At 52.2% G+C, this 26,337-nt stretch overlaps 2 protein-coding genes across 4 annotated transcripts; both read right to left on the bottom strand.

Annotated features, from left to right (window-relative positions):
* Nucleotides 1-664: 664 nt before the first annotated feature.
* On the bottom strand, nucleotides 665-19,593 carry LOC143832693 (inositol-trisphosphate 3-kinase B-like). 2 transcript variants are annotated; one of them, XM_077327476.1, is made up of 8 exons: nucleotides 19,458-19,593; nucleotides 17,722-18,258; nucleotides 9,196-9,280; nucleotides 8,226-8,439; nucleotides 7,023-7,227; nucleotides 6,735-6,836; nucleotides 2,921-2,992; nucleotides 665-2,335 (listed from the first exon to the last, which is right to left on the bottom strand). In XM_077327476.1, exons 2-8 carry the CDS (start codon nucleotides 18,127-18,129, stop codon nucleotides 2,093-2,095), a joined length of 1,329 nt encoding a protein of 442 aa, XP_077183591.1. In that variant the 5' UTR covers nucleotides 18,130-18,258; nucleotides 19,458-19,593; the 3' UTR covers nucleotides 665-2,092. The 2 variants fall into 2 exon arrangements, with proteins under 2 accessions (XP_077183591.1, XP_077183598.1); XM_077327483.1 differs by lacking the exon at nucleotides 19,458-19,593 and adding an exon at nucleotides 19,040-19,188.
* A 2,257-nt stretch (nucleotides 19,594-21,850) lies between these two features.
* On the bottom strand, nucleotides 21,851-24,922 carry LOC143832705 (uncharacterized). 2 transcript variants are annotated; one of them, XM_077327506.1, is made up of 2 exons: nucleotides 24,519-24,922; nucleotides 21,851-22,726 (listed from the first exon to the last, which is right to left on the bottom strand). In XM_077327506.1, the coding sequence occupies exons 1-2, from the start codon at nucleotides 24,822-24,824 to the stop codon at nucleotides 21,869-21,871; spliced, it is 1,164 nt and encodes a 387-aa protein (XP_077183621.1). In that variant the 5' UTR covers nucleotides 24,825-24,922; the 3' UTR covers nucleotides 21,851-21,868. The 2 variants fall into 2 exon arrangements, with proteins under 2 accessions (XP_077183621.1, XP_077183611.1); XM_077327496.1 differs by having other exon boundaries at nucleotides 21,851-22,732; nucleotides 24,519-24,920.
* Between the last annotated feature and the right edge of the window lie 1,415 nt (nucleotides 24,923-26,337).

Genomic DNA, 26,337 nt, shown 5'->3' on the forward strand with positions numbered 1-26,337 from the left:
CTGTACTCCTGCAAGGAAGGCACCACAGAACTATTTCCTCCGCCATTGTCTCCTGTGTTCTTCCTCCCACTACACCTAGTTGGGAAAAGAAAACCATATCCATGGCAACCTCTTTTATAGGAAGGAAACGCTGGCTGGAGGCTGGCGTGAGATTGCAGGAGGAGGGAGCGGCCGATGGTCGGCTCCGGCTGCCAGGAGAGGAAGCCTCTGCCGTCTGTCCCTTGGCGTTCAGCCTGGGACCAGGCCTTCTGTGGGGGCTTGTTTGTGTCCGGTTGCCCGGGCAATGCTGCAAAACGGGATGCGCCCAGGAGAGGGCCGAGTCCTGCGTGGAATGTCAAGCAGGCCCCCCCTTTGACTGCTCAGCCCCGTCTTGCCAGGGAGCAAGCTGGGAACTGAGGCCAAGGAGTGGAACTAATTTGTCCTTGGTCCACTTTTGGATCCTGGGCGCTTCTCAAATGCTTCCCCATCTCTTTAAGAGCGAGATTCTTGCGTGCCCATCTACAGGAGGCTCTGGGTCCTTCCTGAGCTGTCCTGTTTGCTACTGTGGAAGAAGAGGGGGGCGCAAGAAAGCTGGAGCAGAGATTCTTCTGCTGTAAGGAAGGGGGGTTATTAGGGGCAGGGGCAGCTTGGTGTGCTAAAGTCGAGAATAAATTAAGCAATCCACTTCCTGAACAGATAGCATTTTTATTTAGGAGAGTGAAATGCTTTTAGGGAGCGGAAACCTCCCTATATCTGCAATAGCTGACCCCACAGTCTTCTGCATCCAGACTGGCACCAAAATCAGCCTCCTGCCAAGGGTTGCAAATCTGTCTGCAAGGCCCCCAAGGGCTTAGGACACAATCACAGCCAGCGCTTCCCAGAGAGACTTAGAGGATACTGCAGGATCTTGTCATTGAAGAGCTGCTCCTGAAAGCAGCACTCTTGCAGTTCACCAAGTTGCACTTCAGGAGTATAGCTCAACTGTGTGGGGTGATCAATCCACCTTAATGGCATAGTCTGTGCTGAGTCACCAGCCTCTGGCCACCTCTTACAGTGAATGTGCAGAACATCCTGTACGCGTGCACATCACCTTGTCAGAGAAAGAGTCACACATGTTCACTTTTCACACGGAACCAAAGAACTGGATGAAAGTTTAACTGGCCATGCGCTGGCTGTAACATGAGAATTACTCGACACACATAGATAGGAAAATCAAGTGTGCCCTCGACAAAGACTGTTCCTGCCTTCACTGCGATTTGTGAACAGGTTGCAATTCCCTGCTGGGTGCAGCAGAAGCTTTTCTGGTTTTGTTTTCGTCTTTCCTGAACGGCTTACCTGAGCGGGCCGTGTTCTAGGAAGGGGCTGGGTGGAAAGTATTGGGGCTAGAAGCTCGCAGGTGTGCTGGGTCTGGTCACTGCCTCTTGCCTGCTCCTGGCTTTTTTCTCTGTGTCCCTTCCCTGGCGAGTGATTGGCAGCTGAGTGTGCAAGCGTGAACGCACTCATGGCAAAGGTGCACTAGAAAGAGAGAACTTCAAGGGAGGAGGGGCTATGGCTCAATAGCAGCATCTGCTTGCCATACATAAAGACCCAAGTTCCATTTTGGATGTATCTACTTAAAAAAAAGTGGGGGGGTGTTAATGTAGTAGGTAATATGAAAGACCGCCTTCACTTGAGCCGCTGGAGAGCTGCTGCCAGTCAGACGGTATTGACCTGGACAGACTGGCATTCTGATTCTGTAAAACAGGGCTTGGGATGTTCAGGGCTAATGTGGGGGCTGCTGGATGGCATTTTAAGATGTGCGATCCGGAGTTTTTCACACAGGGCAACAATCCTATACATGTGAAAAGCCGGGCCTGTATGCTGTGCACACCTCAACTTCCTGCTGGGGCATAAAGGCCATCTCCCACCCTCATGTCTTCCCAGACATGGCACACAAAGGAAGTCCTGGGCAAACAGCCCTTTTGGAAATTCCCGGTAATTTGACTCCACTGGGGGGTTCTGTGGAGGAAGCCGTGGATCTGCTGGTCTTCTTGCCCCATGTCTGCCTCCTTCCTGGCTTTGTCTGCCTCCTCTCTTTTTGGGATCGAGGGCTGGCAAGCAGCCTAGGTGGGGCTCAAGAGTGGGGAGGGGCCTCTGCTTCTGGGTGCTGCTGCACCTTGTCTAGGGCATCTTGCACGGTGTCAGTTAAGTTCTGCAAGCCAAGCAGGTAGCCGTCCTCGTGGTTTCCCTGGGCCCAGGCCACGTCGTGGCTCAGGTGAATGTTGGCTGGGGTGGGATGCGTCTTGCCGAAGTCAATCATCCAAACGCTGGCCTGGCCCTTCCGGTCGTGGAGGAAAAGCAAGGAGCTGCCAATCACCTGGTTAGGAAAGAATATTCAAGTGTTCTGCAGATTGAATTTGGAGAGGTACTTAGGAGAAACTAGATTTTCAGTATTTCTCTGAAATACTTTTAACAAAAATGTTAAAAATGGCAATAAATGGGAAGGTTGTAATCTCAAATGACTGTGTAAAATACTTGCCAGAAACAGGTTGATTTGTCTGAGGACTTTTCCTCTTGTCTCCCCCTCCCACCCGCACCAGTTCTGCTATTTTAAATATTGAGGGTCATCCTGACTTCTGTCATCAGCACCTGCGGCGCCTTCTCCCTGTACCTGCCGGCTGGAATGGGCATGCCTCTGGACATGTGGAAAGTGCTTTTCCTGTACGCCCCCAAGCGCATCTAACATGAGGATCAATGCTTTGTGCTAAATGCCAGCCCAGCCCGCCTTGGATTCCCAATGAAGTCTTGTAGCACAAGGCCTGCAACTGTTGTAAGACATTGCCTTCCTGGACCAGCAGAAGGGGGAGTCTTAAACACCACATTTAAAGGGCACAGGTGGCCTAAGGTCCCCTTGAGGCTCTGTGCCTTCCAGAAAGGGGGAAGGCCTCCCCAAGACTCTCACCTCGTGTGTCTTGAAAAAGGTAGACTCCTTCAGGGCCTGGCGCAGACTCCCCAGGCGAGCGAGGTACGTGCCCTGCCAAGTGAAGAAGAATCCTTTGTAGACCCTGCTCATATGGGGAGGGCAGGATCACTTCCTCCTCTCCGCCCCACCCCAGTTCCATTTGTCAGAGCAGTCTAGTCATGAAAGTTCAGACAAGCCCTGCTGGGGAAGAGCGGAGGACGATAATCAAGTTCCAAATGTACTGCTTAGGGCAGGGGTAGTCAACCTGTGGTCCTCCAGATGTCCATGGACTACAATTCCCATGAGCCCCTGCCAGCAAATGATGGCAGGGGCTCATGGGAATTGTAGTCCATGGACATCTGGAAGACCACAGGTTGACGACCCCTGGCTTAGGGTTTTCCAACCACAGTCCCGTGTGTTAACATGGCCTGGGTGGTTTCCAAAATGGCGGCTATCTCCTAGGCCTGCCGTTTCTGGCTCACAGCAAAAAGGAAATAAAAAGTTGTTTTTTTTTAACTACCCTTATTTGGTAAGGTTAATCTGCCACCTCCCGAAGTGGCTGATGATGGGCTGGGAAGGGGAGAGGCCCCAGCCATTTAAACCTTTGCCACAGAAAGCGCCTCTCACTTCTTGAGGGGTGTGGCAGAGATGCGTGGCCAGCTGACATCACTTCCTGGCACTTCAAAGCCTTAAAAACAGTTCAGTGGTGCCTCCGTGGTCGAAAGGTTGAAAAAGGCTGGATTAGCTCAACCCCAAAGTAGTTCTGTGTTAACCTGAAAGGTTTTAACAGATCTATTGTGCCATCAGCTTTTGTGTGCTGGAGTCCTCTTCCGCAGACTAATAAAAAGTGTCCTTGGGAGAACTATACATAAACAGAGAGGAATGGTAGGTAGCAACAGGCACTGCGTCGCAAGGAGTCTGGCAAAGCTAAATTGTAAACAACACCAAGCCCAGTGACGCTCCACAAGGACACTCCTGGGCCGTAACACCTTGCTAAACTTCCTAATTTTCTCTCCTAACCCTGCCCTTTAGGGAAGGTTGACTGGGCTTATCTTGTGTACATTTGAGCTTTGCCTGGGAATGTCACACACAGGCCTTCTCGTAATTCAGTGTCAGTCAACTCTCCAGTGTTTACGGTTCTGTTTCCATGCGCCTGCATTAGGGTTGGATGCAACCCTAGTCTGTATCTGCCCCCGATTGGATAGCCCAGCCTTGCCCAATCTCTGGGTCGGCCTTAGCTAGCATTCGGCTGGGGGACCTCCAAGGACCACTGGGGTTGTGACTTGGGGGCAGAAGAAGAAGAAGAAGAAGAGTTGGTTCTTATATGCCGCTTTTCCCTACCCGAAGGAGGCTCAAAGCGGCTTACAGTCGCCTTCCCATTCCCCTCCCCACAACAGACACCCTGTGGGGTGGGTGAGGCTGAGAGAGCCCTGATATCACTGCTCGGTCAGAACAGTTTTATCAGTGCCGTGGCGAGCCCAAGGTCACCCAGCTGGTTGCATGTGGGGGAGTGCAGAATCGAACCCGGCATGCCAGATTAGAAGTCCGCACTCCTAACCACTACACCAAACTGGCCACCCCTGAGTGTGTCTTGCCTTGAAAATGCCAGCTCATTCCCTCCACGACCCCCACCCCTAAGCATCTGCTGACTGAGGACCACTTCATGTATCTGCTGAAGTGGATTCCCACACACACATTATAACAGGGATTCCCAACCAGGGGTCCGGAGGAACTCCGGGGGAGGTCCACAGTCTTATTGGCCTTGACCGCAAGCTAGGGAACTGGCTACCTCCACCGAGTGGGCTCAGTGGGTAGGCTGTGGGTGTGAAAATCAAAGGGGGAGGTCTGTTGTAGCACGATATGAGGGGCTTGAGTTGTCTTTTCACTGCCTGACCTTCTTTCCACCCTACATGAGGCAGAACCCCTGTAGAAGTACTGAAGCAAGGGGGATGGAGTGAAAGGAGGGCGAAGGTTGCGGGTGGTGATGTCACTTCCGGGGGTGTGGCAGGGAAGCATGGCCAGCTGACCTCAATTCCTGGGACCCTGAAGCCTGAGCAATTATTCCAGAGGCTCCTCCTTGATCGAAAGATTGAAAAAGGCTGCATTAGAATGTGAGCCCCATGCGGGATAAGACCAAAGGCTCATGTAGTCCAGCATTCTGTTCATGCAGGGGCCTGTCAGCTACCTCTCGGAAGCCCCCAACAGGAAGAATAAAGATATCCCAAGACTCCATTTTGAGATTTACAGTAGCCACCTTCCTCTGCAACTGGTGAGCCAGAAGATGGAGCAACAGCCAGAACAAAACACAAGGGAATCTGTCAAAGGCTGCAGCACCATTATGCATATTCATGGCAGAGTATAATGTTTCCCTGAGGTCGTCTGCATAACAATTGAGTACGGCTCCCTATCCGCTGGGAAGGCCTTGGCTACTTGACAGAGATCTTGATCTGTGTGCAGCAGGGGCCCGGTCAATCCCCAGCAACTCCAGCTAAAAAATGACTCTCAGCAGATGTTGGGAAAGCCCCTCTCTTGGAGAGGTGCTGCCTGTCAGAAGTAAGAGTACTCACTTGAACTGCCCGTTCAGTAAAAGACCAATGGCCAAGTTTAAACAAGTTTAAATAAGACAGCAATCTGAGAAGAAACTCCCTGTCCTTGAAAGGCAGGGCAATAAAAAGGAAATTCAGCCTTTACCAACCTATGTTTCCAGATGGGTGTTTGGGTCTGCCTTGGCTTCTTCTCCACTGTAAAGGACCTTTAGCTTCCTCCTGTGTTTCTCCCTACCTTGCTGAGACCTTTCCAAACCCTCCTATGGGTCTGTCTTTTTGGAGAGACTGCGGTATGGATGACAAGTCATGATTGCAGGTCCCACACCCACCCCACTCTGACACCATTTTCCCCAACTGTGAAGGGTTTAAAAAAAAATTTTTTTTTGTCTTGCAAAAACTGGGAATGGCTAGATCACTACATTACAGTAAATCTTTTGCCAACCTACTAATTTCCAGCTTTCTATAAACCAGCTTGGGTAGCGGTTCAGAGCAGTGCCTTCTTATCTGGTGAACCAGGTTTGATTTGCTGCTCCTCCACATGCAGCCAGCTGGTTGACCTTGGTCTAGTCACAGTCTTGATACTGTCCTGTCAGAGCTCTCTCAGCCCCACCTGCTTCACAGGGTAGGTGTTTTGGGGAGAGGAAGGGAAGGCGATTGTAAGCCGCTTTGGGCAGTATAAAAACCAACTCTGTATTGCCTGCACATTTCCCTTTCAGACTGCAATAAAAAGAACTACAGCTAGCATTCCAGCAATCTACAGCTATCTAGCAAATCTTTTAAAGCAGGGGTAGTCTATCTGTGGTCCTCCAGATGTCCAAGGACTACAATTCCCATGAGCCCCTGCCAGCAAACGCTGGCAGGGGCTCATGGGAATTGTACTCCATGGACATCTGGAGGACCACAGGTTGACTATTTTAAAGCTCTCTGGTGTGGGGGAGGGTGAAATATAAAGTCAAACCTCCTGTAGAAAAGCACCCCTGCAGGAGACGACCACCTTCATGTAATCTCTTCTAATAGGGAAAATATACATAGTTTGTGGGGAGGGAAGCTTTTTAAAAACATTACTCATTGTAATTTGATCCTTTTGCAAAGGGGAAGCAGCACTTGGGAAGTTAACCTTTAGCTGCCCTTGAGCAACCAGCCATGATTGAATGCCTCCTTTCCAAAGCGTTCCTCAACATCTGCTTTCCAAATCTAAAAAAAACGGGAGCTCCACCCACCCCAGCCACAGAGATTTAGCCCCCTCTTTGTCGCTCCCAAGATCTCACCAGAACATCCAGGCGGCTCCTGGTGAAAGTCAAGAAGATCTCCACAATCTGGGCCTTCGTCCGGGTCTGCTTGAAATCCCTCTGCACGGCTCCCCCTTCGCTCTGCAGAGACAGGACTTGGGAAGTCAGGCCTCGATTCAGGCATAACCCCCCAATGGATTCTGCAGGGCTTACATGGGAGGGCAGCCAGAGGACAGCAGGTCAACCTGAGCCAGCCACTGGCCATTTATTGTTTCGCCCCCCCTTGCCTTCTCACTTCCTCGCAGGGCCCCTTTCCCCGCCACTCACCGTGACGCCCTCGATACGGAATCCGAGAGAAGCGCTGGAACTTATACTCTCCCGCCACTGCATGTACCGGGGCTTGGTGACCGCCGCCTGCTCGTGCTCCTGGGCTGTGGGGGCCAGCGGGTCAACCTTCACCATCTTCTGGTACAAGTCCCGCCGTGCCACTGGGCTTTGCCCCGCTTTGTTTGCCTCCTCTTCCAGGTAGGTCCTGGGGGCCGGCAGATGGATAAAAGAAGAGCGTGAGTAGCCATTCATGAAGGCCATGTCAGTGCTTGAGCCTGTTGTCTCCCAGGAGGGACCTGCTGGGTCTCCTGCTTCTTAAGAGCACCAGAACGCCCCAGATCCCTGCTGACTCAGACTGGTGGTCCGCAAAGTCCAGCATCCGGTCGCAGAAAATGGCCAACCAGTTGCCCTGCATGTCCAACAGACAAGGCACAGAGGCCAAGGCCTTCCACAGACACTGCCTACTAGCAGTGGCATTCAGAGGTTTGCTGCCTGTGGCTATGGAGGTTCTCTTTCATCAGTGTGGCTAGCAGCCACTGAGGGACTTTCCTTCACCAGTCCTGGGTGGCCAGAACCAAAGTTTCCAACTTCTGTTCTTGGGGAGGTTAGAGAGGACGAGGCAAGAAGCAGCCCAGCCCTTCCACCACTGTGTCTGGACCTAGACCTGCAGACTTGGTGGATCCAATGAGAGGGAGAGCTGGAGGGCTAGCCCAGGGGTAGTCAAACTGCGGCCCTCCAGATGTCCATGGACTACAATTCCCAGGAGCCCCTGCCAGCATTTGCTGGCAGGGGCTCCTGGGAATTGTAGTCCATGGACATCTGGAGGGCCGCAGTTTGACTACCCCTGGGCTAGACTAAGATCTGGCAGAGCCGGGCTCAAATTCCCACTCTGATATGGCGGCTCGCTGGCGTCCTTGGCCCAGTCATGCACTTTCAGCCTAGCCTACCTCATTGGTTGGGGTAGGGATAAAGTGGAGAAGGGGGTAATGATGCTATAAGGTGCCTTAGGGAGCAAACAGGGTTAAGGTTTCCTATATAAGTGTGCTTTGATTCTTCTCACCAGCAGTGGCCCCGAGAGGACTGAAGACAGGGAAAAGCAACATTTGTTCCCTCTCCGCAGGAAGGGCTGGGTGTCCTCACTTCAGCCCCTGCTCCCATGCCCCAGCTTCCCCAGACCAGAGGAGGCACCCCAACAGGCATCACCTGGTGCCCATCTTGCAGTCCATGATGCTAGGCATGTCAAGGCCGCACAGGAGGTCGTCCATCTGGATGTAGCGCTCCCCGTTGGTCTCCACCACTCCGTGGTAGGTGGGCACAAAGGGATGCAAGGCATCGCCCATCAGCTCCACCAGACAGGCGTTCTCCACTGGACTGAACTTCTTCAGGATCTGCCCCTTTTCACTGGCCTTGAAGTTTCCTGCAGGAGGAAGGAAAGGGAAGGATGGATGGAACAGAGGAGGAAGGAAACACCCATCCCCTGCCCGTGTTTAATTTCCCAGTAGGGAGGCACTCACTGGGGCTCAGGGGATACTCTTTGGTCACTAGGCCAAACTGTGGCTCTCCAGATGTCCACAGATTGCAATTCCCATGAGCCCCTGCAAAGACATGCTGGCAGGAGCTCATGGGAATTGTAGTCTGCAGACATCTGGAGAGCCAGTTTGGCCACCTGTGCATTAGGGCAAGCAGCCATTGAGGGACCCCTGCTCCAGCAGGAGCTGTAGCCCTGCCTCTTTACTCTCAGAGAAGCAGGGAATGGGCTGGGGAAAGAGTAATATGGTTTGCACATTGGCGGAAGCAAGCTCCTCTTTAGGGGCAAGGCCATGGCTCAGTGGTATACAGCTTTGCAGGCAGAAGGTCCTAGGTTCAATTCCTGGTATCGCCATTTAAAAGGATCAGAGAGTAGGCAATGTGAAAAGACTTAACCCAAGACCAGAGAAAACTGCAGCCAGCCTGAGGAGACAGCGCTGATCTGGAGAGACCACGGTCTGACTAAGCATCAGGCAGCTCCATCAGGTCACGTGTGACTGCATCATACGAGCCAGAGCTGAAAACCAGGCATGGGATGCCGGAGCAGAGAGTCCTAGCGGTGAAGGGAAGGCCCACCCGGCTTTTGCGCCCCTGTGAAGCAGAGGAGATTGCCCACTGTCTCCCTCGTGCCGTCCCACGTGTATACCTTCATGACCGGCCAACTGTACCCAGGAGCTGCGTCTCCGTAAGGACCAGTGCACCATCGTGAAAAAGGTCTTCCAGGACTTGGTCTAGAAGGAGAACCCAGGCAGAAGTCACAAGGCCGGAGGGGAAGCATTTCAGAGCACACCCCCTCCACCCTGTGCAGAATTCTGCAGTCTGAATGATGGTGTAGAACAGTGGTCCCCAATCCCCGGTCCGGAGAACGGTAGCGGTCCGTAGATCAGTTGGCACCAGGCTGCGGCTCCTCCTCGTCCTCCTCCCTGCCTGCTGCCTCGGGGGCTGCCCTGCCACTCTGCCACCGGCTCACCTTTGGTGTTCAGCGACTGACATGGCTGGGGCTCCCCCTCGGTGTGGCACTGCGCAGCTGCTGCTGGCAGCAATTCCCAGCAGGCGGCGGGAAGTCGGGCACCAGCGGGAAAGCAAGTGAAGCAGGGGCTCAGGTGGTGGCGCTGATGTCCCTCAGCAAAAGACTACCCCCCCCCCCGGGACTCAGTAAAATTGTCAAGCGTTGACCGGTCCCCGGTGATAAAAAGGTTGGGGACCAGTGGTGTAGAAGATGTTCAGGCTTCTGCAAAGCAGGTGGCAGAATCCAGTTTTTCTTGAAGCAGGCAGCTTTTGCACACACCTGAGAAGAAAACCGTCCGTGCGCAAAAAAGTACAGGTTCCTGTGATGCCTCTACACCAGGGGTGGGCAAACTGTGTCCCTCCAGGTGTCCATGGACTACAATTCCCATGAGCCCCTGCAAGCATCATGGGAATTGTAGTCCATGGACATCTGGAGGGCCTCAGTTTGCCCAACCCTGTTCTACACCCGTTCCTTCCTGCCTGGCTCCCTCCCCCAAGAGCATCAGGGATCTGCTCTTTCTATCCAATTGCTGAGCAGGGCGCCTAACCCCCTGGGTAAGAGCTGGATTCCTTCTGCATGGAGGAAGCCAGCGAAGCTTCATCCATCAGATGTTCCTTCAAAAGCACTCTACCCCCAAACCTGAAGGAAATGGGATCGGGAGGAGGGCCGTGCGTGGTTTGGGCACATTTACAAGAGCAACTAAGCTCAATGGCTCTCCCTGGGGCCCCAAAAAACGTAACTGGGAGAAGAAGGGCCGCCCAGCTGTCTCCGTTGGCGCTCCTCCCCTTCCTCGCTCTCTTCCTTCAGGTCATTCAAAATATCTGTAACCACAGCAGAGGGAGACCCGCAGCTAAGGAAGCTGAATAAGGAGATGTCGAAAGAGGAAGGGCAGGCCTCGCCAAGAAGGCAAGAGGGAGGGAGGGAGGGAGGGGGGGAGCAATGTGCTTAGCAACAGAGGGAAATCTCGGCCTGGCATCTCTGCAAGAGGCGGCTCCTGGTGAGCTCGGAGCTGGGTGCACAAACACAGAGGCTGCAAGAGGAACTGCCGCACTCACACAGAGGAGCGGCTGAGGGAGCTGGAGACAGCTCTCTGTGTTGCAAGAGCTACCGCTGCAAAAGGAGAGGAGCACCCCTGGCCTGCAGGGAGCACACCACCTGGGCCTGCAGCGGAGATTTGCATCCTGCCACCATGCAGCCGCAACCTGCAGTAGCAGAGCATCGCATGTACACACACATTCTGGAAATGACGCGACACACAAGTTCATTCGCCAGGTTTGCATCCCTGGGGCATCACACAGGAACCATCTTCAGTCTGGTGTGGCTTTTTGGGGAATGGTCCAGTAGTTGCCGTATAGCCTTCCCTGTACAGCAGGGGTAGTCAACCTGTGGTCCTCCAGATGTTCATGCACTACGATTCCCCTGAGCCCCTGCCAGCGTTTGCTGGCAGGGGCTCATGGGAATTGTAGTCCATGAACATCTGGAGGACCACAGGTTGACTACCCCTGCCGTACAGGAAACCAGCATGGTGTAGTGGTGAAGAGTGTCAGCCTCTAATCTGGAGAGCTAGGTTGCTTCTCCCCTCCCCTCCTCCTCATGCAGCCTGCTGGGTGACCCTGGGCTGCTCTCCCTTCTCTCAGCCCCACCTACTTCACAAGGTGATCTGACCTTGTGAGGCAGGTAAAGAAATGCAACTGTAAGCCACCTTGAGACTCCACAGGGCAGAGAAAAGGGGTATGAGAAACCACTTCCGTCTCCCGTCCAGATGCAAAACCCTCTCAGAGGGGGCCAGTGTGACAGATCCAGGACAACCTCTGAAGGGGTTGATGACTTAAAGAAGCTTGCGAGGGAAGTGAGGAGCACAGGCCTCAAAAGTTGCTGATCAGATTGTCCAATATGAGTTCTGCTCTGTTGAGTGTATCGGTTGAGCTGTCTACCAGGGAAGTCAGAAATCTGAGGTGAACTGACATGAAGACTGAGAAGAAGATTTGAAAAACCAGGAGAAAAAACCAAGGCTTTAAACAGAAATGACAGATTTGAGGATTTTATCTTTCCTTTGGTATGTGCAATTTTTAATTTTTTTTTGTAAATATATTACTTTTTATCAAAGAACAGGGGATCAATAGTAAGAGGCAATGCAGTTCTGAGGGTCATACTAGGATCTGGAAGATCCAGGTTTGAATTTATTTATTTATTTAGATTTATAGACCGCCCTCCCCGAAGGCTCAGCCCCGAATTCCCACTCTGCCATGGAAGCTTGCTGCGGGATGCTAGATCAGTAACTCCCTCTCCGCCTAACCTACCTGACAGGGTGGTTGCGGGGGGTAAAATGGAGAAAGGGAGAATGTAAGCCACTTTGGTGCCCCTCTGGGAAGAAAAGTAGTGTATACATGAAATAAATAAACAGTAAAAATTAAATGGCTCTAATTCCTGCTGAGATTGGCGGATACAGTAAAGAAAACGAACTCTCCCCGCCCCCCCCCCCCCCCCGTAGTAGTGTGTCCTCCCTTTGGGTAAGGTGCCATCTTCATCCACCCAAAAGAGCTATATTATTTATTTATTTTTGCATTTGTATGCCACCCTTCCCCAGGGGCTCAGGATGGCTCATACCAATCATTTCATTACAATAAACAATAAAGCTGACACAAAATGCTACAATCCAAATAATTTAAATTAAAAGTTTAACAATTCCAGAAGAGGGGCAAAGTAAGTGCACTCTTGGTAATCAGTAGGTGTATAATAGATGGTTCAGGTAGGGAGGCCAGACATTTCTGGTGGTGTTTCTAGGCCTCAACCACAGGCCTGGTAGAACAGCTCCATCTTATAGGCCCTGCAGAATTCTCTAAGGTCTTGCTTGCACGGTCCTGATCTCACTGACTAGAGCAGGGGTAGTCAAACTGCGGCCCTCCAGATGTCTATGAACTACAATTCCCAGGAGCCCCTGCCAGCATTTGCTGGCAGGGGCTTCTGGGAATTGTAGTCCATGGACATCTGGAGGGCCGCAGTTTGACTACCCCTGGACTAGAGCATTTCACCAGGCCGGGCCGGGGCTGAAAAGACCCTGGTCGAGGCCAATTTAATATCTTTGGGGCCAGGGATCTTGAGCAAATTTTGCTCACTTGATCTTGAGGGGGGGGGGGGGAATGTAGTGGAGGAGGCGGTTACACCAGGCCCTTGGAGAGAAAGCTGCCATGGCAGCAGCCCAGAACTTCACTCTTTTCTCAAACACCTTTGCAAACAGCTGTGGGACAGTTCTCCCCTGGGGCCTTTCCCTCTCATCACAGTTTGACATGAGGCAAGCGCAGGAACAATCCCCTTGGCTGTCTTGAAACCTCCCGTTACAGCTACTTGCTGTAACGTCAATCCTGCTCAGCAGGAAGAAATTGCCTCCTGTTCTGGGGAGTGGGAAATGTTCCCTTATCAGTCTTGGCTGGAGCCGTGTATCGCTCCTGACTGAAGTTGGCCCACATGGGTTCAGGGGAGAGACAGGAGAAAAGCTAAGGAAGCCTCTAGCTTCGGCTAACCTGAGGAGTTTGCCAGAGGGACCCAAGCCCTCTGCAGAAGCAAGGAACAGGTTTGAAGGGTGAGCTGGGTGATGGAAAAACCCTTTCTGAAGCATGTGAAAAGCCCCAGAGGCTTCTCCTGAGGAGGATGTGTAAGCAGAACCTGTTTATCACCCGACATCACAACGCACTGGAGGGAAACTTGACGGAGTTATTGGAAGTAGCAGAACTGTTCTTTTGTGCCCTGCTTTTTACTGCCAAAGAGCCTCAAAGCAGCTTACAATTGCCTTCCTTTCCTCTCCCCACAACAGACACTCCCTGAGGGAGGTGAGGCTGAGAGAGCCCCGAGAGAACTGTGACTGGCTCAAGGATACCCAGTTGGCTGCTTGTGGAGGAATCGAACACGGTTCTCCAGATTATTTTATTTTTTTTATTTCTATAATGCCCTCCCTTACGGTATATTAGAGGCTGCCACTCTTTATCTGCTACACCAAGCTGGTTCTTGCTACACAAAGTGCCTCCAGCTCCCAGGTTTTCCTGGACTCAACTCTCATTGAAGTTGGTCAGACTGGGAACTAGTTCGCCTAGGACTACAGGAGCCCAGTTTGGAGTGGGAGGGACTAGGGTTGCCAACTCTCGGTTATGAACCATTCCTGGAGATCGTTCCATGTTGAGTCAGCCTATTTTCTAAACTTAGTGGCATGGCTAAATTAAAGAAGAGCTGTGTTTTTATAACCTGCTTTCTGCTCCCCAAAGGAGTTTCAAAGGGGTTTACCTTTCCCTTCCTCTCCCCACAACAAGACGCCCAGTCCGGGAGGTGGGGGCTGAGAGCTCTGAGAGAACTGTGACTGGATCAAGGTCACCAGGATGTGGAGGAGGAGTGGAGAGTCAATCCCAGTTCTCGAGGTTAGAGACCACTGCTCTTAATCCCTAAACCAAGGTGCAAAGGGAGCCTGTGTCCTTGAGAAGGTTATCTTCCATGTGCTTTGCTCATCTGTGCAAATCTGTCCAAAGCTGCCTTCATAATTGGACAGGATTGTAATCTATTGCAGTGATTGCTCTAAGTGTCACCCTGCTTTACTTGCATTGACCTCTGCCACTTACTACATAGTTTAGTAATAACTGCCTTAGGCAGTGTGTTTGAACCATACAATCTATGGTGCAGCCTAATTTGGAATAATGTGTACAGTTCTGGTCACCGTATCTCAAAAGTGACGTTACAGAGCTGGAAAAAGTACACTGGACGATTCTGGCATCGGAGCACCTTTCCTACGAGGAAAGGCTGAGGACTTGGGAGACTTTATACCCTGGAATGGGAAAGAGGAAAGGGAAGGCGATTGTAAGGCGCTTTGAGCCTCCTTCGGGTAGGGAAAAGCGGCATATAAGAACCAACTCTTCTTCTTCTTTTCAGTTTAGAAAAGAGACAACTAAGGGGGGATATGATAGAAGTTTATAAAATTATGCACAAGGTGGAAAGAATTTATAAAGACAATCCCCCCCCCCCCCGGCTTCCCGTAATCCTTGAGGACCTCCAATGAAGCTAGTTTCAAGGTGGACAGGGGAGCTTAGGTAAAGGTTTGGGAATGGAGTCTGGGAAGGACAAGGCCCTCAGCTGGGTACAGTGCTATAGAGTCCACCTTCCAAAGCATCCATTTCCTCTGGAGGTCTATTGTCCACAGATGAGCTGTAATTCTGGGGGATCCTCAGGTCCTACCCTAGAGGCTGCTATGGCTATCAGGGAGCCCCCACATTCAGGGGCACTAAACCTCTGAATCACCAAGGCAGGAGGCAACATCAGGGGAAGGACTTAGTCTCTAAGCTCTGTTCTTGGCCCTCCAGAGGAACTGGCTGGCCAGTGTGAGACTGGCTGCTGGACGAGGTGGATCACTGGTCTTATCCAGCAGGGCTGTTAGGTTCCCTTTTCTTTTAATTCTATACCACAGTGGCTGTCTTCTGCAGACTGAGTATGTGGCTTTTATACTGTAACTTGCCTGGAGTCTCAGTGAGAAAGGTGGGGTATAAAAAAGTAAATAATATTTAAAAATGTATAAATGTAAAACTGCTCCCGAAGGAGTCTATCAAAATGTCCTGTTTTTTTTTGTTTGTTTGTTTGGTAGCAGGGGAGACAAAAAGTTGGAGGGACGACAACCCGTTAAGAGAGCAGAGCACTTTGAAATGCAGACATTCAAAATCACCAGAAGTCGCCAGAAAATGTTCCAGGCAGGTAGGAAAAGACACCACTGCAGGGTGGGGCGGGGCAACTGGGCAAGATGGCGCTGTGACTAAGAACAGAAGCCTTGTGGTGGAAGAGCTGAGGCTTGCCACGGACAAGAGTACAGTGACACCCTGTTGAGGCTCGGCTATTTTTAAAAAGATGTGCAAAGCACAGGAAACTTTTCTGCAGCTCTTCTAGGAAGTGGCCGTCCTTTCAGTCAGGCCACTGGCCCTCCAGGCAGTGCGGTCTCTTCTGCTGACTGCAGCTGTCCAGGGGGCTCAGGCAGTGAACATTCCCCCCCCCCCACACACACACCCCTACCACCTGAGGTCCTCATCAAGTGGAGATGCTGGGAACTGAACCCGAGGCCTTTTGCAGACAAGACAAGGGTCCTGCTGCTAAACCAAACAGCACAGAGCTGATGGGTCTCTGCTGGAACATTGAAACTAGTTTTTCAGGGAAGGGGCTGTGGCTCAGTGCATCTGCCTGGCATGCAGAAGGCCCCTGGTTCAATCCATGGAATGTCCAGTTCAAAGGGCCAGGCAGGAGTTGATGTGGCAGACCTCACCCTGGGACCCCGGAGAGCAGCTGCCAGTCTGAGCAGGCAATGCTAGCATTTGTAAGGCAGCTTCATGTGTCTATCTTAATCGCCCTGGCCTCAACCAAAGACCCGGTGGAGGAGCTCCATCTTGCAGGCCCTGCGGAACTAGGAAAGATAGGTAGTCTATAGATAAAGTGAATACATCTAAAAGGGGCTCCTTGACAGAGGTATTTAAAAGCAGAGGTATAAGGTAGCGATCCCCAACCTGTGGGCCACTGACCACATGTGGTCTGTCGACTAATTGGAAGTGGGCCCCGAAGGATGCCTTCTCCCCCCCCCCCCCCAGCCCTTTACAACACACTTTGGGTGTCATTGTCTCCCATCACTCCCAGATGGGACTATCTGGTTGCCGAGAAACAAGCTCAGGGTTCCCATTGATTTGTCATTGTCATGAGTTAAAATTTCCATGAAAATAAAATGTTCCTTATGTTCATTGTTGTGGCGTGCCTGTATCTTATTTTGAAGGGATGTTTAAACATTACCATAGCGATCAGAGAGCGTTAGGGCAGTGGTTGAGAGTAGAGGAGTAAACTACCCCCCCCACGGGCCTCAGTAAAATTTTCAAGTGTTGAGTGGTCCCCAGTGATAAAAAGGTTGGGGACCACTGGTATAAGGGATCTGTAAGGGAGTGAATGTTCTCAAAGCTTGAAGAGGCAGTGGGGCTGAGGGCAGGTTCTCAGTGGCATGGAGGGCATGGAATGGGATCGCTGGAGGAAGAGGTGGAATTTACTGCTTTCTAGCAAAATGGGCCAGGAGCCTTGGGGCAGACTTAAGCAACCTGCATGGCACCCTAGGCCTCTCTGAGCATACCTCTGCTATGTTTGATCTGAGCAACTGTTCATGAAGGCCAAGCCTCCCCGCCTGTTTTTAAGTGCAGGGGCCCTTAAAAGGGCTGGTTTTTATACCCCGCTTTTCACTACCTGAAGGAGTCTCAAAGTGGCTTATAATCGCCTTCCCTTCTTCTCCCCACAACAGACACCCTATGAGATAGGCAAGGCTGAGAGACTTCTGTCAAAACTACTCAGAGAGAACAGCTCTAACAGGACAGTGACTAGCCCAAGTCACCCAGCTTGCTGCATGTGGAGGAGTGAGGAATCAAACCTGGCTCTCCAGATTATAAACTGCCTTTCTGAACCACGACACTACATGCACAGTGCCGCTTTGTTACCATTAAGGGGACACAGACCACCTCCTCACAGATAGGAGAACAGATCCTCAGGGCCGGTTTTGGAGTCATGCCCCACTGCCGCTCCTCCAAGAGGCCCCATCCCACACCCTGCTGTGGAATGCATATTACTGGCATTTTTGCCCCATCACACACAGCCCAGGTAAAAACGCCAGCAGAGTGTAATAAGGAATGGATGCTTGTAGTTTTCCCACACAAGCTCCCATGCAGTACAATTCCCACACACAAGGTAGAATACACACACAGGCACACCTGTGCAATATTTTATACAAATCCAGCTCATGCTCTGGCAGATGGCTCTGATGGCTGGGTTATAGTCCTCTTCAGGGCTGGCTGGCCCAGCAAGGGGTAAGAAGGTACTCCCCCACGTATGCATCAAGGGAGCCAAGGGGCTTGCCTCCCCCCCCCAGTGCATAGCTTGATACTCAAGTCACCTGGCCCTGTTTACTTGGCAGGTCCTTTCTGCGGTGCACCAGGTTCCCCTTGCACCCCTCCCAAAAGAAGCCCCCCTGGAGGGGGTGAGTGAGGTCTTGGGCTGCCCCTTGCTGCTCAAGATCTCTGCCCCTGTTCATCCCAGACTCACTAATCCAGACCCCCTGGAGATTCTACTCCGTATCCAGCAAGGATGCTGGGGGATCCCCCTGCCTTTCCCTGGCCTCACCTTCCGTAGCACCCGTCTCTTGCTGGCGCTCTTCTCTTCCAAGTCGCTGAAAACCTCGTCAGACTCCTGGGAAGATCCGGCCAACGAGGAGCAGGTTGAAGTGCTGGAGACGGAGCGGTCGGGAGGGAGACTGGGAGGGCCTGGGGGCAGCCCTGCCTTGGGGGGCTCTGAACTGGAAGTCTCGCAGGAAGACAGGGCCCAGGGCTCTTGCTGGCCATTGCTCTGGGGAATGACCGAGCGGGGCGTTGTCCCCCTCCCTTCAGCATCCCCCCTTGCCCGGCACAACACTGCTTCAGAGTTGGGTGGATCCTGAGCTGCTCCGGAGACTTGCCAGCTCTCTGGCATCGGAGGCTGGGCTAAAGGCGCAGGGGAAGCAGGAATGTGCTCCAGGCTGCTGCAGCCTTCCATGATGAACTCTGCGGGAAGCTCTCAGACCCGTCCAGTCCCCTGGGCTCCGGCTGGCAAAGTCCACGCAGGAACTACCAAACCTTCTGCATTCCCTGCCATCCACAAGCGGCTTGGGCCATCCACGGCTCCCTGTAAGGAAATGGGGAGGGGGGTTGGGTTACTCTGAGCACCAACCCTGGGTATGCAAGATCTGCTGTTGCTGCTCTTGTTCCAGTTAATGAACTGGTCATAACCATTACTCACCCATCACAAATGGCAGATCAGATGTTTCCCCCACCACCACCAAGAATTGCATTACACGCAGGGGTAGTCAAACTGCGGCCCTCCAGATGTCCATGGACTACAATTCCCATGAGCCCCTGCCAGCATTTGCTGGCAGGGGCTCATGGGAATTGTAGTCCATGGACATCTGGAGGGCCGCAGTTTGACTACCCTTGCATTACAGAATGCTGTCCTTTAGACCCTCAGCTTGACTGGGTGGGCACAAAGGTCACCCCCTCCCTTTCCAGCATATAACCAAGGAAATACCCTGGCTTAAGTGTGCTGAGCTGGCTCTTTATCCATGGTGCCCTCTTCCTTCTGCTCCTTCATGGAGGGCCTTGAGTGCCACCCCCTTGAAGGCCAGGTTGGTAAAAATGGACTAAGAGAAGTGGTCCCCTTGTAAGGGTGTTCTCGGGATGGGGACCGAGGATCGACTGGGGATTTTACTCCCCCACAGCCATCGAAATAACGAGTCCCTTAATGGGGGGGGGGGAGAACTTTTGATCTGCCATCCCATTGGTGAGTCTCCTTCTGTCTGCCTTCATTCCTAAAAAGTAAGGAGCCGGGCTCAAGCATCCCGTCCTTCCCTCTCGTGTTGCCCTTCGGCTCAGAGAGCTCTCTGGCGAGGAGAGAACGGCAGTCTGCGCACCCTCAGAGGCACTCTTAGCCCTTCCTCCGCTCCTGGGGCATCCCGGCACTGAAACACGCAGGCTGCGAGGCTGAGCCGCTCTTTGGCTGCCCGTCGGTTCTGATTGCGCCGCCTTTCTTTTATCCGCCCTCCGTCCCCGGCCGCCTAATGCCTCCTCGCCAGGTCCCGATTCGGACCCGATGCACGGCTCGCATCGCCCTGGGGGAAGCCCGGCGAGCAAAGCGGCGCCAGACCGCCTCCCCTCCCCTCCTCTCCTCTCCTCTTCCTGCCGCCCTCCCTCTCCTCTCTCGCCCGGCCAGACAGCTCGCTCCCCCCACGCGGGCTTCTTTGCCCCCTCCCCGGCAGCTGGCGGCCAGATCCCGGGCTCCTGGCTGGATCCTGCCCTCCCCTCCCCACGTGCCCTGCTGACCCAGGTTACCTCTCCAGCACCAGCCGCATCCTCCGGGCTCAGTCCTCCCCGGGAGACCCCGGGCTAAGCTACGGTGGTCCGCACCGCGCCCCCCATCTCGGCCCCGCGTCTCTGCCTGCCGCGCATCGGGAGGCGGGGATATAAGGCTGGAGGGGGAGGGCGGGTGGGGGAAGCGGCTGGCAAAGGGGCCCCCCGGGAGAAGGCTGGTCTGTGCTGCCCCCCGCCGGCCGCTGGCGGGACTGACTGCCTCGCATGAGTGGCACACGACACGTGTCCTCCCTTGGCAGGTGCGGTGACCAGGCGCTTCCCTTTCTACCCCGCTGGTCTCCGGGAGGAAAGAGGCGGCCTTCCGGAGCCGACGGCGAGGATGCGGTTAGGCAGGGCGGAAAGGCACTCTGTACATGCTCAGAGGCACTTGCTTCGCAGGTTTTTAGAATCAGAATCATAGAATCATGGAAGGGGCCATACAGACCATCTGGTCCAACCCCCTGCTCAACGCAGGATCAGCCCAAAGCAGAGCTCAGTTCTGGCCGTCAAAATGAAGAGGCTCAGCTTTAGCTGTAGAAACTAGAAGGGTTTTATACCCCGCTTTTCACTCCCCGAAGGAGTCTCGAAGCGGCCTACAATCGCCTTTCCATCTCTCCCCACAACAGACAAACTGTGAGGTAGGTGGGGCTGACAGATCTCTGAGCAGGGTGGGCGTGGGGGTGTAGAATACATTTTAGAACTTTGGTGAAATTTCTTAATTAGTTCTTTCTCTTTTTCTTGAATGTTTGAATGCTTTTTCTGTTATTTTTCTGTCTCATACCATTGATAACAGGTTTTCATTGATTCAGTGAGTAATGTTTTTGTATTTTTTTAATTTAATATATTTTGGAGGGGTTAAATCCACCAGCTGACCCTCTTTTGTGTGGCCTTGTCTGTAACCGCCTTTGAGGTGATAATTGACATGTTAATCAGTTATCAGTTACTAGTAATGTTCCTATTATGGCCGTTATTACTGTTCTTATAAATTGATCTAGTTACCGAACCTTAATTGAACCAATTTTTATGAATTGTATTACTTTTATAACTTCATGTTCCATGTAAACTGTCCTGAGCTGCAAGAGGAGGGTGGTATATGAAAGAAAGAAAGAAAGAAAGAAAGAAAGAAAGAAAGAAAGAAAGAAAGAAAGAAAGAAAGAAAGAAAGAAAGAAAGAAAGAAAGAAAGAAAGAAAGAAAGAAAGAAAGAAAGAAAGAAAGAGGCAAGCTGACTGGCCCAAGGTCGCCCAGCAGGCTTTATATGGAAAAGAACCACAGAAACCCAACTGGAAGCAAACAGGACCTTAAAAGGTTGAGTGTCTGTATAACATCAGTTAATGACAAAATTATATGGCTTTTAGTGTGCACAACTTTAAAACTTTATACTAGCAGCCAAGCCCGTCACATTAAGGAATATAACGGGCACTGGATTGGCAGGGTGGGATGGAAGAACGCTGCGGATGGCCTCCCACTCCCCCCAGGACCTGGAAAGGCTGCCCCTGGGAAGGGAACTCACTGGCAGGGGCAACTCTCATGCAGCAAGGATCTGCAGCCTCTGAGCCTCAGAAGCAGAAGGAGGGGGTGGGAAGGGGTGGGGTGGGGGACGGAAGGCGATTGGCTGGCCGCTGGACAGACAGGCAAACCGGTTGGAGGAGGAGGCACTCAGGGGCGGGACGTTTGCCCTGAGTGGGTGTTAACTGCTGAGTGGCACTTAAGCCATGAGACACACTCCTCCTCCAAGCCCTTACCAGAAATATATTGTGGAACAGATAGTGCATGTTCTTGTAATAGCCTATGGGCTGTATTTTTAATTTTTAAAGTTTTTAAGTTGTGCACAACAATAAAAGCCATACAATTTTGTCATTAACTGATGTTATACAGACACTCAACCTCTTATGGTACTAACTGATTTCAGTTGGGTTTTCGTGGTTCTGGCTCCAGATTCCCACCCACCCCTCTTGTTTAAGTGGAGGAGGCAAGGGGAGTCAAACCCAGTTCTCCAGCTTAGGGGCCGCCTCTCTTAACCACTACACCACGCTGGCTCCCAAAGAGGCCAAGCTCACCCTCAATCAGACCACTGGTCCCTCAAGGTCAGAACTGTGTTCTCAGATGGGCTGCAGCTCTCCAAGGTCTCAAGTAGAGAGAGGTCTTGCACATCACCTACTACTACGACTCCCCTGACCCTTTGAGCTGCATGCCAAGCAGATACTCTGCCAGTGAACCAAGGCCCTCCTGTCAGAGGTGCAGGGGAAGGGCCCAGTCGGTTCTCCCTGGAAGGAACTGAGTTTCTGCATCCCAAACAGCGTTCCGAGGAAGCGTGTGAGAAAGCAAAGGCAACCACATGCCCACGCTGCTTGAGGACAAACCATGCCACACCAGCTTGCCCTCTCTGCAGGTTTTATTTATGCTTTGAGCACGGCCTCCTGCGGCTCGAGCTGCATCCTCGGTTCCTGGACGGAGACCTGCGTCCTCGGTTCCTGCACGGAGAGCTCCGTCCGCGATTCCTGGGCGGACAGTTGCACCCTCGGCTCCTGGGTGGAGAGGGGGATTTTCTCTTGGACCGGCTCCTTGGCCTCCTGGGAGATTTCTTCCTCTCCTTGGCTGGTCCTGAGCTCTGCCTCTCTTCGGAGGGGGGTGGCTGCTGGTCCTGAGCCGGAGAGCTCTGACTCTGCTCGGGTGAGGGGCTCTGCTTTTCCACAGCTTGGGAGCTCGGCCCTTCTCCAGGCAGGGGCTGCTGCTTGTCCACAGCTGGGGAGCTCTGTCGCTCGGTAGTAAAAGCGTACTTCTTGATGTGATCCAGGATGCTTTGCCAGTCCCCTGGTGCAGTGCTCGGCTTCTCCACAGCTGGGGGGGTCACCTCCACGGCCGGGGGGGTCACCTGCACAGCCGGAGGGGTCACCTGCACAGCCGGAGGGGTCACCTGCACAGCTGAGGGGATCACCTGTAAAGCCGGGAGGGTCATCTGCACATCCAAGGGGGTCAACCGCACAGCTGATGGGGGTACCTGCGGAGGTGGGGGGGTCACCTCCACAACTGGGGGGGTCACAGGGTTCTGCCCGGTGGTCCGGTGGCGACGGATCGCAAGCAGGATCCTTTCCAGCTCCTGCTCCAGGTAGGCCCAAAACGTGGTGGGGCCTTGCTCCTTGGGCTGGCTGGGAGGCCTGGACCCAAGCTCCACCAACGGGGATACATTCTCCTTGCTGGCTGCTTTGCGGTACAATTTGATTCCTTCCTCAGACCATTCCTCGAGGTAATCCTGCCCCTGGGAGAAAAGAGATCACACTGAAGCATTCCATGCAACGGGTGCCTGTCTTGGGCAGTTATAGGGGGGGGGGTCTGTATCCCATGGCATAGTGGGGGGATGGCAAGGGGTCTTTTCCCATCCTTCTCAAGACACAGGCTACCTCCATACAGAAGATTTGCTACACCCCTGCTGAAAGGAGCCGGGCTTTTCAGAGCATCCACATGCCACTGTCCTCCATCACGCTCTTTTCACCACCTTCTCTGGTTTCCTGCAGTCCGCAGTGAGGTTTCCAGAAACTGTTTTGCTCTGATGGTTCTGGAAACGTCGGAGTCAGACTGGATCCCCCATCAGAGTGGACAGGTAAGTGTAGATGTTCTGACATCCTGCCCATATCTGGCACTGATCCTCTCCCCATTTCCCCTTGCTCCCCCTCCCTTCCACCCGCACCACTAATAGGATTTTTACCAGCTTAAAACAAAACAAAACGTAGCAGTTGTATATTGCTCTTATTGTAAAAAAGCCAACTAAAAGACCAGCGGCAGTACAGAAGGAGAGAGATGGTGGGTGAGGGGCTCAGGAAGAAAAAAAGATGGGTCACCCCCTGTAAACACGCCATTGCCACTGCAAATGCATTTGTGGCAACAATTAGTCCCCAAGGTGGGGGACGTACCTGCCAGAATGCATCCCTCCTTCTTCAGTAAAGCCTGACCTGTCCTGCTTTCCACCTCACTTAAATTGCTCTCCTTTACCAACCATTCAGCCTCATACCCAAGGGTGGACGGGAACACTGAAATGACTAGCCAAGTTGAGCTGAGCAGTTACAGCAGTTTCATTTATTTATTTTTCATTTTTAACCCGCCCCTCCCTGAAGGCTCAAGGCAGGTAACAACACACAAGATATACAACATTACAATTTTACAGTTTAAATAAAAATATGTTTAAATGATTAATCGACAGCTTCCTACAATTATAAAATAGATAAAAGTAACAGCACTGCTGATCACCTGACGCCCTTCTCAGGGAAAGGAGAATGGAAACCAAATAAATATTGTTCATCAGGTGACATTTCTGGCTGGATTAAGGCAGGGAGGCTTCTTGGGATTCTTCTAGGCCTCAACTGCAGGCTTGGCAGAACGGATCTGTTTTTCAGGCCCTGCAGAACTGCTTTGGTTCCAGCCGAGCCCTGAGTTCATTCAGCAGAATGTTCCACCAGGCTGGGGCCAGGGCCGAAAAAGCCCTGGCCTGGTTGAAGCCTTTAACTTCTTTGAGGTCAGGGACCCTAAGCAGGTTTTGTTGACTTTACCTGAGTCATCTTTGGGGGACATAATTGAAGAGGGGGTCCTGCAGGTACAACGGTCTCAGACACTTAGGGCTTGAAAGGTCAGTAGGAAAACCATGAACTTGATCTAAAGCTCAGCCAGGATTCAATGCAGCTGGGAGAAGACAAAGTGAATATGTGCTCTCCGTTGGGTCCCAGTGAGGACCTGCACTGCTGCATTCTGGACCAGGTGAAGTTTCTGGAGCAACTTCAAGGGCAGCCTTGGCAATTCTGCAAAGGTGGTTCTGCTCAGACCTTCTTATTATTGTTATTGTTACTGTTACTGTTACTATTTAAATTTATTCCCCACCACTCCCGAGAACAGCTCGTTGCAGGTTACAAATTGTCCCAACTAAAACCTCCGATAAAACCCCATTAAAACAGTATAAGGGACATAAAAAGCCATACAATAAAACCGAAACGAAGCAAAAACATGGTGTTATTCTTCAGCTCTCCTCCCCATGCTGGCCTCTCCCTCCCACTCACCGTCTTGGTAGTCTTCTGTTCTTCCATTTCCACCTCGCCCGAGATCTGCGGCAAGCCTTTCTGCCCTCCCTTTTGGCTGATGTCGTAGATAATGAGGAGGACCCACCAGACCAGCCCGCAGCACCCGCCCAGGATGACGGCCAGGGGCAAGCAGGCCTCCTGCCAGCGTAAGGTTTCCAAGGTGGGCTTGCGTTCGCGGACCTGTTTCTGTTTGCAGCGTGAATTTGTGGCCTCCCCTGTCAGGAAGAGGCCGGCCAGGAGGAACCAGGCCAGGGCAAAGGACAGAGCTTGCTTGTGGGCAGCCATGGTCTGCTGGCCCAGATGAACCAGAGGGCGAGGTGGGGAGGAGCTGGCTCTGCCAGGTGTTTCTTTCAAGGCAGGGGCCCCTCTGAAGCCTCCCCTCAGTCCCGCTCAACTTCCCATTTCCCCACCATTGTGCCATCATGGGAGACAGCACAAAGAGGACCCATGACAGGAATAGGGTCAGCATGAGGAGACCCCACCACCACCACTCTGCATGGTTAAGAGCAGTGTATTCTAATCTGGTGATTTGATTTCCTGCTCCTCCACCTGCAGCAGCTGGGTGACCTTGGGCTCGTCACAGCCCTGATAGAGCTGTCCTGACCGAGCAGTAATATCAGGGCTCTCTCAGCCTCACCCACCTCACAGGGTGTCTGTTGTAGGGAGAAGAAAGGGAAGGAGATTGTAAGCTGCTTTGAGACTCCTGGTAGAGAAAAGCAGCATATAAGAACCAACTCTTCTTCTTCAATAATATCAGGGCTCTCTCAGCCTCACCTTCCTCACAGGGTGTCTGCTGTGGGGAGAGGAAAGGGAAGGCGAATGTAAACTGCTTTGATACTCTTTATGGTAGAGAAAAGCAGAGTATAAAAACCAACTCTTCTTTTCCAAAGTAAAGTACTGTTTGGACTGGCCGTGATTGTGGGAAGCTGAAGAGAACTGGGGATGCGGAGCCAAAATGAAGGCCGCTCTGTGGGAAGTTCTAGAATGACATAAAAAAGGCAGAGACCAGTTGCTTTTGAGGAGTCCCCCATCCCCACTGCTGCCTCCCATTCAAAGCTTTGGTCTCATTTCTGCAAAAGTTGAAAGAGCCTCTAGGCCTCAGGGTGATGGTATTAGGCTAGGCTAAGGCCTTCTGTTTATGGACTGCTCCATTCTTGACACATTGACCTTTGTGAAAAAAGCCAAGAAAAGCAGGCTATAAATGAAGTACATAAATAAATGAAGTACATAAATAAACCCAAAAGGTCCCTTGGGGACTTTGGGTCAGTCACTCTTTCTCTCACACCAGTTTATTTTGTAGGGTTGTGGTGAGTACAAAGTGGTGGGAACGAGCTGTGTATGTCACGGTGTGCTCCTTGGAGGACAAAAGTTCTTAATGAAATAAATAATAAAGGAACTAACCCTGATTCTGACTGATTTGATAGCTGCATGGATCAGCTTTAGTTTACCTCAGACTTTAGTTTCTCAGACTTCTGTGGCAGCCTGAAGTATGTTTTTTTCTCCCACAACAGCACTATACACTGGATCCCAAGGCCTGGATTCAAACCCCTGTTCTGTCCACATGTGTTGCCTGAAGCTGCTGTAGTGTCATAAGAGCAGCCTTTCTCCGCCTTTTTACCAATGAGAAACTCCTGAAATATTTTCAGGCTTCGAGAAACCCCAGAAGTAGTGCAATCGTGCAGAATATGGTTGGGAAGCATAGCTATGTGCCCCGTCCCACCCGAGGCCCCTTTCCTTCCCACCCCCTGTCACTCCCTGGAATCATTGCAACTCTTTAATCATAAGAGTACATGATACA

This window comes from Paroedura picta, chromosome 1 (assembly GCF_049243985.1).
Source record: "Paroedura picta isolate Pp20150507F chromosome 1, Ppicta_v3.0, whole genome shotgun sequence".
NCBI classification, from domain to species: Eukaryota; Metazoa; Chordata; class Lepidosauria; order Squamata; family Gekkonidae; genus Paroedura; species Paroedura picta.